This window comes from Camelus ferus, chromosome 4 (genome assembly GCF_009834535.1).
Source record: "Camelus ferus isolate YT-003-E chromosome 4, BCGSAC_Cfer_1.0, whole genome shotgun sequence".
Classification (NCBI taxonomy): domain Eukaryota; kingdom Metazoa; phylum Chordata; class Mammalia; order Artiodactyla; family Camelidae; genus Camelus; species Camelus ferus.
In genome coordinates, this window is record NC_045699.1 from 21,542,894 (window position 1) to 21,555,191 (window position 12,298).

Sequence of the window (12,298 nt, forward strand, 5' to 3'; positions counted from 1 at the left end):
CCAGCTTGGCTCTTTAGCTCAGTGACGTCAAGATAGGCTAGGAAGGGATATGTGAGTCAGTGGAGCACTGTAAAGGAGTTCCCAGACAGAGGGGGAACAACTGAAGAGGCCTGGGTACCTAGAGACTAACATAGGAAGGCAATCATAGAGGCAGAAACAAATCATAACAGAGAGGGAGAAGACACTAATAATCAGCGTGACAAGTTACTTAACCTGTGTGAGTCTGCATCCTATCTGTATCTGCATAGGAAGAATAATCCCTCATAGAGTTGTTACAAAGATTAAGTGAAATAACATACACAAAAATGCATAACATACAGTAGCTCCTTTTGCCTCTTTTTCTATTCTTCTCAAGTGATAATAAATTCCAAATTTTTAACTAGAGCTAACATGCATTGAGCATATATGCCAGGCGCTGTGCAAGGTTTAGCTTTATAGGCGTTACCTCAATTCTCACAACCACTCAATGAGAAGGTACCACTGTTACCCTCACTTTACAGGTGAGGAACTAGAAGAGTGGAATACACTGCCCCACGCTGCACCACCTGGTGACTCTTGATCCATGATTCTTCTCCCCTTATGCTTGACCACTACCTTCCCATGCCACTTAAAGAAGACACAGCCTTCAGCTTATTTATATCCAGAGCTATTTCATAGAAACATTAAGGGCTCAACAAATATCTGTGAAACTGGAAAATAAAAGCACATGGGGGGGGGGGAAGGTATAGCTCAAGAGGTAGAGCGCATGTTTAGCATGCACAAGGTCCTGGTTTTGATCCCCCACACCTCCTCTAAAAATAAATAAAGTACCCCCTCCCCCAAATAAAGTTAAAAAAAGCATACAGATTGTACTCAAGGTTAAAAATAGATGTTTGTATTTTTGATAACATATTTTCTTACAGTCCAACATTTGAATATCCCTGTATTAGAGTAAATAAAGATTTTATGACATTTATATAAAATAAAAGTTCTAGCCCTTTCACCAAGAAGCTTACGTGTTGTTACATTCAGAGATAAAAACTCAGCTCTGAAGCTTTAAATTACACTAGAACACTTAAACTTTAATTTTAAATTACTTTAAAGATGTCTTGTGCCTGACAAGATAACAATTCCCATTTTCTTCTCTTGGATGTTTAGATTTCCTGACATGACTGAGGTTGGAAAAAGAGTCAAAGAATTTTCCCAGATGGCTTTTGTTCTTTCTTTGCCTACTTTCCTTCACTCCCCTGTCCTCCCAGTGTGCTCCTTTCCTGGCAATTCTAATATATCTGATGGTAGAGAATACCAGAAATAGCCAGAAAATGCAAGGAGACCATTTTTTCCTGTATCTTAGAAATATATATATTTTAAACAACCCAAAGACAATCTGAAATGTGAGTACATCCATACACGCAAGTATATTACAAAGGTCTAAAACTGAACAAATAAAAACTTAAGCATACTATATAGAAAAAAGCTACTGCAAAACTGAAATGATAACCTGATAAAAATATATGTGAACTCACATCATAGCCATAGGGTGACTTTCTTAATTTACAAATGGCTCTTGCATATCAAGAAAAAGAAGGACCTAATTAGAAAACAGGCTCAGGATAGTGTATTTTTTAATACTGGGTTTAGTTGTAACAGAAAATTCAAAATGTCAGTGGCTTAAATAAGACAGAAGTTTATTTCTCTCTGATATGGCCACTTGAAGCTATGAGGAATCCAGACTGCTTCTATCTTGGGTGCCACAGCCTCAGTATGTGCTTCTACCTCAGGATCCAAAATGGCTGCTCAAGTTCCAGCCATTTTGCCTACATTCTAGCCAGGAAGGAAAAAGGACAGAGCAAAGGAGGTGGTACCACTTAGATTTAAAGACACTTCCCCAAATCAGAATACTTTTGCTTACATCCCATCGGCCAGAACTTAGTCACATGGCTAACTTAGTTTCAGGAGAGTCTGAAAAATATAGCTTTTTTCCACCCTCTGAATGGCCCAGGTAATATTCAGAGGTTCCATTACTAGAAAAGAAAGAGAAAACAGATATCAGGAAACCATTGGCAGCCCCTGTTTCAGATACATACTGGCTGTTTGGGCGGGGAATAGAGAAATACAATAGCCAATAAACATGAAAAAAGAGCTAAACCTCATTCATAATTAAAGAAATGCAACACGAAACATGACAATGAAAGCTTACCTTCCAGATAGCCCAAAATTTAGATGTCTAATGATATCTACTGCTGAGAAGAGAGAGAAACAGGCCAGTTCCTACCTTGTAGGCAGGGATGTAAGCTGGTGCAACCTTTCTGGAAGACACAATTTAAATTGTACCTGCCTTTGATCCAGAAATTCCACTGCTAGGCATTTCTTCTATGGCTACATTCACAAAAGTTTGCTAGGATAAGCATACAGACGTATTCATTGAAGAATTCTTTCAGAAAAACATTTTTTTAATGAAACTACAGGGTCCATCAACAGTGTTATTTAAGTGAAGTATGACTACAACAATTTAAAAAATTGAGGTAAATGTGTAGGTACTGATGTAGGAATATGCAGAAGTGAAAAAAGGTTCAAAATAGTGTGTATGTGTGTATAAAAAAGAACCCATTTCTATTTAAAAATAAGTATAAACATAGAAACATGCATGTGTACATCTTTTTTTCTTACTGAAAAGGGAATCACATCAAACTTAATTTAAAAAAAAAAAGGGGGGGGGGGGATAAATAGGAGTGTGTATTACGCAGAAAAAGCTTTGAAAGTCCAAAATTTTCTTTCCATGGTTTTTCTACCTTTAAAACTGATGATTCATGAACAAAGGCTATCAACTGCTAGTTCATGAAAGTCAAAATACATCTGATTAATAAATAAGTGGGAAAAATATGGTAACCCCCAAAAGTAATCAGAAATGTAAAGTAAAATGTTTATTGTCAATCAAAATTGAATTTTAAAAATTATGATACTGAATGCTAGTAAAGGCATTATAAAACAGGCACTCATAAATTGCTAGTGATTGTACAAATTGATAGAATCACTTGGACTATAACTTGGCAACTGTCTTAATGAAACAGTTAATATCATTTGACCCAACAATTCCATTTATGATTAAGTTCCTAATATTAATAAAGACAGACAAAAATTGGAAATAATCCCATATTCAACAACAGAAGTACATTTACAAGAGCCACTTGATGGAATGTTGTGTGGCTGTAAAATTTATGGTTATAAACATCTGGATAACATGGACAAATGCTTTGGCTTGACCAGTGATCAGAAGCCTTTCTCTGTAAAGGGTCAGATAAATATTTTATGCTTTGCAGGCCATATGCTCTCTGTTGCAACTGCTAAACTCTGCTGTTGTAGCCCAAAAGCAGCCATAGACAATATATGTAAATGTATGGCCATGTTCCAATAACACTGTATTTATGAACACTGAAATTTGCATTTTACATATTTTTCACATCATGAAATATTACTACCCTTTTGATTTTTTTTCAAGCATTAAAAAAATGTGAAAACCATCCTTAGGTCACAAGTTATATAAAAACAGGTGGGAAGTAGATTTGGCCCACCAGCGGCACTTTGCCCACCCCTGAGAGAGGCTATCTAAGCGAAAAGGAGATACGCAAAATTACATATAATACTTGTTGTGAGGTAATGGTACTGTAGGAGTTTTTTTCCCTAAATTTCTGCATTTTCCAATTATCTACAAGCATGCCTCACTTTTACACTAGAACCCTTTTATTAAAAAAGACTAATTTTATATATACTGAAACTATTTTAGTACAGTTATGACTCTGAACTGTGTGGTCAAAATGAAATGTAATTGGTTTGTTAAAAGTCTCGGGGGTAAGTCTTGAATCAAGTATTTTCCAAGTTTTGAAAAGATTTTAATTTAGCTAAGAACACTTTCTTATTTCAGCTTCCTCAGTTATCTAACTCATATCCACAATCTGACATGAAGTAAATAAATACACAAAGAATTTTATGGAGTATCTTGTACCTCTACTCTGCACAAATGCAGCTTCTTCTGTAGAGTGGCTACTTACAAGTTGTGGGCCTTCATTTTACTCCAAACAGCACTTCCAGCTGCCAAATTACAACTTCTGTGGTCAAAATGTACACATGTCACACTCTCTCTGGGAACTATTAGGTAAAAGTTTTCTGACCACTTTTTCATTACTGAAGAATTTCCTCTTAAAATCTTAAGTCCTTTTCATTCAATGTCAAAAATTTACTAATAATCTGGAAGCTATAAACTTAGACCTTTTAGCACCATGTTTTTCTCTGAGTGGAATTGACCAAGTACTCAGGTAAAGAGGAGCAGAAGAAAGAAAGAATCATCCAAAATTTAAAGTTGTTTGAAAGAGATAATTTTCCTAAATCTTACTAACACTGTAAGTATCTATCAGTCACATTTTCTCAACAAAATGAGCAATAAATTTACATTTTAAAAGTTAAAACCCACTTTTTCCAAGCCTCTCCCTTCCACTGCTGGTTTAAACCACAGTCCCTCTTTATTCCACTATATCACACCTAAAATCCCTAGCAATTCTTCATGAGATGCTGCAAACATTCTTTTTTCCCCCACTGACCATCCAAGATATAAGTCCTGTATTCCCTATGGCTGCTGACCCTTTGGCCAGTGGCAGAGCTGGGCCTTTCTGGAGGGAATGGTTATGTTCAGTTATAAGAATGCAGCCTCTCTATTTCTCAGTGAGAGCGGGGCCCTTCAGATGTAAGACAAATCATGTGATCTGGGGTTCACATCTGTGGAATGCCTTCAAATCACAACAAGTGCTGGGGAGTATGTTCCAAAATAAACCACTTAGCTGGCAATGACATTTCCTTTAAATGATGGGCAGGAATGTTACTTCTGATAGAACCAGGCCACTTCCAGCAATCTCAAACCAAACCCATCTCTAGGGAGAACATCTTATAGAATAGCGAGAATAAAGCACAACCACAAAATTCCAAAATAATATAGTTACAGATTACATTTCAAGACTCTACTTCTTACATGACCAATTCCATATGATAGACTTTCCCCATGGTTGCATCAAGCGTATCTAAACCTATGTTCACCATTAGTATCATAAATTAGCGCTATTCATTAATCCTTCCAACAGATAATAACAATAAAAATAATACAATAATAATAAAATCCTTTTAATAGCTATCTACTCAAAGCGCCTACAATGTGCCAGATACTGTTCTAGGTACTGGGATACAGCAGTGGATTACACACCAAAAAATCCTCTGCTCTCTGGAAGCTCACTCTGTCCTTAACTATCTGTATCCTGAGTCAGTCCAGTTCTCCTAACATTATAATTTGCTCAATACTGTATAACCACACAACTGCTGTTTCGTAGTGTTAAGTTTAATGGACAATGGCACTTAGAGTCTGCCAGCCTCACTGTTCTGCTTACATAAACAAGGTCTCAATAATGAGTTACATTTCCCTGGTTTATCTCTGACCTGTTCACACAAAATCTCAAGTGCCCTGGCAGAGTCCCCATCAAGACTTGCTGGATGTTTGCAATCTCTCCGCCAGGTCCTCCTTCTGATGTAGTAGAGGGGCTCACTGTGCCATATAGGTAATGTCTCTACATGGCATTGGCTCTATGCCCATCCTCTCTCTGTGTCTCCTGAAAACCAGCAACTCTGACCAGAACCCAGTGTCTCACGCTGTCTGTCACAAAATATTTCTTTCAGCTTCCATCTGTAGGTACTTTTTTCTAAAAGTCCAGATGCCAGTCCCTAGGCCTGCATGGAGGAAAAGCACTGAGCTGTTCTCTCCGTCTCCTGTCTCCTGCTCTGGACACCTGCCCCTAAAACCTTCAACAATCACCAAAGCCCTCACTCAAATTAATTCCCAAAGAACCTGCACACCACTTTTGCACAAAGGCCCTGACTTCTCTGGAACACAGTACGGGTTCAGTGTAGGGTATCCATAACTTAATGATTTTGACATAGGTTTCAAAGCTCTTTACTAAAATTTTTCATCAGTTATTTAAGTGCCTCTTCACTTTCTCTAGCCTATAAATGCTAGAGAATTTTAATTTTGTAAACTTCCAGACTTCTATTTCCTACTTCATCTCTTCTTTATTGTCTATTTGCTTATTATTTGAGAATATTCAAATTTGCTCTCAAAGACAAGAAAACATAGGACAGACGGAACTCATAAAAAGTGTTAAGCAAAGAGAATGAATCAGCCAGTGGTGGGTGAGACATAGGCAGAATCCTTACAATAAGAACAGATGGTAAGTTAGCACCCAATAGGACAGTTTACTTACAGATAGAAAGGGAAGGAAAGACCACATCATAAAGGAAAGACATGCCACTCTCTAGGTTAATGTCATCCTCCAATTGGCCCCAGAACTACAGATAAAACCCAAAACTGTTCGGCAGCCCAAGTGGCAAGCTATAGCGATTGGCCAGTATTTGTCTTGCCTCTCTCCTAGAAGGCAAGTGTGACTAGGTGGCCCCAGGCACCTTCTGTCACCCAATCCCCCTTTTTCAAACCTCCACCCCGGTCCTCATAACCTCATGAAGGGTGGAGAAGGCTCATGCAGCCAAGAGAGAGGTCCTATGAATGCTGCACAGCCAAGGAATCAGGTGGTATGGTCCGTCCCCCGCTTACTCCCTACCTTCCACTTCCTGCTGTGTGTTTTAAATTGATTTGATAAACCATGTGATTTGAGTACCTTAATTTGGTTCTTCAACCTCTCATGTAACGTGCCTGATAGAGTACTTGAAGGCTACCACTACATCAAGGTAATGTCCCATAAAACACCTTTCCTCCCCAGCGCTAATCAAAACACAGACCCTGAAGCATGCCCTGCTTTCTCCTATCTCAGCATCTCTTTCTCATGCTGCTTTTTTGTTTAAAAGGAGACTTCATCAGGTTTTCACAGTTTATCACAACTTCTCTTGTCCCCAGACTTTCCCTGCCATCTGTCCCCTCGCATCTGGGTTCCATGTCCCTTCTCTGCATTATTGTGACAACCCACACATCCTACTTTATATAACAGCACAGCATCACAAGCTGCTGTTTGCTTAAACCTGTGCTGTTCAATGCAGTAGCCACTGGCCACATGTCATTATCTAATTTTACATTAACTAAAATTTAATTTAAGGTAAAATTAAATGAAAAATTAAAGTTCAGTTCCTCAGTCACACCAGCCACGTCTCCAGCATGACGGTGAGTCCTAGTGGACAGCGCTGGCTGAGGGCGCTCCTTCCCCGGAGGTACAGGCTGTTTTGTTTGTTTCTGTGCTACCAGGAGCTTGACTAGTTACTGGCGCATCGAAGGTATTCCCTGTGTCTGCATACTGCTGACTCAATGGAATGTTTCTAATCCATATTCTAAAGAAAGCCAACAGGAGGGCATGTTTCGATATTAAAACTTTTCTCTCCCCAAAAAAACTTCTATTTCACAAATTTCAATTTTCAACCTTTAATTCTAACTTTCTCCAATTCTTCCTTTCTAGAGTGTCCTTTAAAGTTTCAGGAGGGACCTCACTGTTCCTTTCTGTGTCTATCTTTCTCAACCTTCTGGTGAGTGTCTTAATGGCATGTCACCTGAGGCCACGCGGAAAAAGAAGGAAAGAAGTTTGTGACAAAAGACAAGAAGACAGTAGAGGACAGTTCTCTTGGCAAGTGTCCATTCTCCAGACACCCAGGCAGAAATCCTAGCTCTCTTACGCCAGATTTCTCTATATAAGAGGAAAATGCATTGCTTATTCTCCTGCCTTAATTTTCAATTTTTTCTAGAATCTTGAGAAAAAGATTCTATTATGAACTAAATTTGGAGGCAATCTAATTGTTTGATATAAACCTTCAAAGCTTCCTTTGAATTGAATGTCTATCTGCTTGGGCAGAAAAGGGGAAAAGGGGAATTTACATTCACTTTGCTAAACATTAGCATCTTTTGTTCAATCAGGTGAATGCAGGACAGTTCCAAGAAACAGCTTAGAGAACAAGAGTTGACACAGACGGTGTAAAATCCTTTAAGGTGCTCGGATTCAATGAGGGAGAAAGTGAGACGGAACCATATTTCAGCTCCCTAACTGTGCGCCAGTCTGCGGGAACTTTGTGACAGGTCTCTGTCTCTCAGCTACACTTGACTGGCTTTTGCTGACATTCAGCTGTCAGACAGCAACCCTCTACCAGGCCGCTAACATGCTCCACAGCTTCACCCAATTAACTCGCTTTCACTTGACACAGGCAGCAAAAAGCTTCATAATAGGTGGTCAGGGTGCACGGTGTCTGCCGCCCGCGAACTGCTCATACACAGCAAGATGTTTAACTGCTTTCTTCTTGCCTGTGTGCTCAGATCTAGGATGACTACAATTCAGTCATTCCATCTATTGAACTGGACGGGAATCTAAGAAATATTACAGTGATGTAGTAAGCTGCTCAGAAACAGACTTCCAGATGACTAAAGTTAAATTTATTTCTTTAGGCCCCTCTGAGAGGAAGATTTGATGTTTCACCATCAAAATTTAATACCGACTAGCAATCAATCTGTGGTTAGTGTTTCCACTCTATCATTAATAGTAGAATTGTAGGAAGATGACCTGGGATAGAAAAAGAACATCTGACTGACTTGTCAGAACAGAAAGGTCTAGGCACAAGTCAAGAGTGCGAAACTCAGCCTTTGCTCATAAAAATGCACTTTTTTGACAAACTCAACAGTTTTTCTAGTAAATTTGTGTCCTGCTACTTAGCCTTTCAGAAGAAATACCCTGTACTTGAAAATGTGTTTGGCTAAGAAATAAAAACTCATACTCATTAAAAAAAAAAAGATACGAGTAACTTACACACTTTCTCTCATTTCCCAGTATGTTGAGACCTAAGCAATATAACCGGTTTTCATTTGTTTGCACTCTTTAAGTCTGGAAATTGTTTTCCATGTTGCAGAAAGAAAAAGAAAAGTAATATAAACCGTTTGGTTTCCTACATCTATAAAGTCATGTAACGTAGAGGCCACCAAACAAGTCACCTTATGATAGGACTCTATCATTGACATCCAGATGCAGATCCTTGTAGCTGCGATCAAGATAAAGTTACGACTTCAGCTCCAAGTACCCTCTCAGTAATCAAAGCTGAAAATCTAATTAAAGGAATGGGGAATTCTAGCTTCCAGCACCATGAACTAATCCTAGGAGAGATTTACCACTACTTTACACTAGGCGAAGTGGAGTTTAAGTGTACTGTGCCATTCTACATGAGTCAGAAGACTTTCTAAGCTTCTGGAGTCGTCTGTAAGTAGCAATGCTTTTGTGACATGCCTTCAAATGGAAGGAAATCCTTCTCTACATAAGATGCATATTTGTTCTTTTGCACACTCCTCAATTCTTACCAGATGCTTGAGGCAGGGGTAGATCTTGATTAAATTGCAATTAGGAAAATACCCTGCCTCCATTTTGTTCATTAAGTCCTGTCAATTTTTCCATCTACATCTAAGCTACAATCGAATCCTCCATCTCCATTGTTACTCCTCACACACACTTGTCATTTTGACTCCAAAATGCCTTACCACAATTTATTACAAATATTCATGTATATGTCTATCTTCTCATAAAACCTTCAGATCCCTGAGAAAAAGTCCCTTATCTTATCCTATTAAGGATATAACATAATACAATGCCCACGAGTGAGGACTTTGGGTTCACACTGCCTAGGTTCAAATCTTGAACTCTACACTTGCTAGTTTCTTCATCTGAAAGAAGGAGATATTAACCCACCTTAGGTAGGATAATGAGAATTAAATTAGTTAACATAGACAAAGTGCTCGGCACAGTGGCTGGCACACAGTTAACATTCCATAAGTACTGGTTGTTATTATTCTTATTACTACATCCTTAGCACTTGGCAAACTATGTAGTACACAGTAGGAAAATAATGCATGGTAAAGGGATAATTAGCTATTTTTTGAATTATTAATTCATTTCAGGGATGATATAAAGAATAAAAATTGTTCATGAAGAAACTAAGTAATAGATTTAAAACTTTGAGTTCTGATGGTATAATTTTACAGAAATAAATAATAATTAAAAATACCTAAAGTTTTAAAAGTCAGTAAGAATTTAACAAGTTTCTTAGTTTTTTTTTTCTGAGCAGATAATATGCTCTTCAGAGAATAAAGAAAAAAAAACATAAGTTTCTATTGTCCATAGACATTCTTATGTACCCTCCTTTTTAAAGGATTTGATGGCTTGTTTATCTAATTTGAGGAAGATCTCATTTTTTTACAGAATTTTTAAGGAATGTGAATGAAAGATTTATTTGAAATGAACGTTCTACTTGGATACCCTTTTAAAATTATTTTAATCCCTTTTTTCCTGAAAATAGCTTTACATTTTTCCATCTTAACTAGAAGAGGAATTTGGATTGATAAAATATAGAAGTATTTCCTGGGCTGAAATGCATACAAAATAACAGGCCATGTTTTATTAATATGTTGTATGGCCTTTAATTAAAGACATTAAAAAACGGAATTGTCCTTTGCACTTAAAAAATTACTAGTATTTGAAGTATAAACAAAAATTTGCCAAACTTCTAAATTTAATTTCAGTTAACAGCTACCCTGACTTATGCCTTTTATAAAACTAAACCCCACATTAAACTTACTAACTGTAACAGTTTCCTAGGGCTGCTATAACAAATTGCCCCAAACTGGGTGGCTGAAAACAATAGAAATTTATTTTCTAACAGTTCTAGAGGCTAGAAGTCTGAAATCAAGGTGTCAGCAGGGCCAGACTTCCTCCAAAGACTCTGGGGAAAAATTCTTCCTTGTCTCTTGTAGCTTCTGGTGGTTACTGGCAATCCTTGGCGTTCTTTAGTTTGCATCACTCCAACTTGTACCTCCATCTTCACAGGCCAGGCCATCTACTCTCTCTGTCTCTGTCTCTCTATCTGTGTGTCTTTCCTTATAAAGACACTGGTCATTGAAACTGACAAAGGCCTGATCTCCAGAATATATAAGCAGCTCATACTCAATAAGAAACAAACAAACAACCCAATCCAAATATGAGCAAAAGACCTAAACAAGCAATTCTCCAACGAAGACATACAAATGATCAATAGGCACATGAAAAAATACTCAATAGCACTAATTATCAGAGAAATGCAAATCAAAACTACAATGAGGTATCACCTCACAACAGTCAGAATGGCCATCATTCAAAAGTCCACAAATGACAAATGCTGGAGAAGCTGTGGAGAAAAGGGAATCCTCCTACACTGCTGGTGGGAGTGCAGTTTGGTGCAGCCACTGTGGAAAACACTGTGCAGATTCCTCAAAAGACTAGGAATAGACTTACCGTATGACCCAGGAATCCTGCTCCTGGGCATATATCCAGAATGGACCCTTCAGGATAACACCTGCACCCCAATGTTCATAGCAGCACTATTTACAATAGCCAAGACATGGTAACAGCCTAAATGTCCATCAACAGATGACTGGATATAGAAGAGGTGGTATACTTATACAATGGAACACTACTCAGTCATAAAACCTGACAACATAATGCCATTTGCAGCAACATGGATGCTCCTGGAGAATGTCATTCTAAGCGAAGTAAGCCAGAAAGAGAAAGAAAAATACCATATGAGATCGCTCATATGTGGCATCTAAAAAACAAACAAACAAACAAACAAAGAAGCATAAATACAAAACAGAAATAGACTCACAGACATAGAATACAAACTTGTGGTTGCCAAGGGGGCGGAGGGTGGGAAGGGACAGACTGGGATTTCAAAATCATAGAATAGATAAACAAGATTATACTGTATAGCACGGGAAAATATATACAAGATCTTGTGGTAGCTCACAGAGAAAAAAATGTGACAATGAATATATACATGTTCATGTATAACTGAAAAATTGTGCTCTACACTGGAATTTGACACATTGTAAAATGATTATAAATCAATAAAAAATGTTTAAAAAAAAAGACGCTGGTCATTGGATTTAGGGCCTGCCCTAATCCAGTATGAACTCATCTTAATTTAACTGATTTTTTAAAATTGAAGTATAGTTGATTCACAATGTTGTGTTAGTTTTAGGTGTACAGTAAAGTGATTCTGTTATATATATGTATGTTTCTATTCTTTTTCAGATTCTTTTCCATTATAGGTTATTATAAGATATTGAATATAGTTCCCTGTGCTATACAGTAGGTCCCTGTTGGTTATCTATGTTATATATAGTAGTGTGTATATGTTAATCCCCAAACTCCTAATTTATCCCTCTCCTACCTGCTTTCCCCTTTGGTAACCATTTTGGTTTTCTATGTCTGTGAATCTATTT

At 37.7% G+C, this 12,298-nt stretch overlaps 1 protein-coding gene across 16 annotated transcripts in view; it reads right to left on the reverse strand.

The window, feature by feature from the left end:
- CCDC171 (coiled-coil domain containing 171) overlaps nucleotides 1–12,298 on the reverse strand; it is a 488,107-nt gene that overhangs the window by 223,335 nt on the left and 252,474 nt on the right. The window contains exon 26 of one of the 16 annotated variants that reach the window (XM_032477675.1): nucleotides 2,012–2,288. The exons of the other annotated variants lie outside the window; for them this stretch is intronic. Within the exon in view, the coding sequence (XP_032333566.1) occupies nucleotides 2,217–2,288 (72 nt within the window). The 3' untranslated portion in view covers nucleotides 2,012–2,216. Of the gene's footprint in view, nucleotides 1–2,011; nucleotides 2,289–12,298 lie in introns of those variants that run through there. 16 annotated transcript variants of the gene reach the window in all.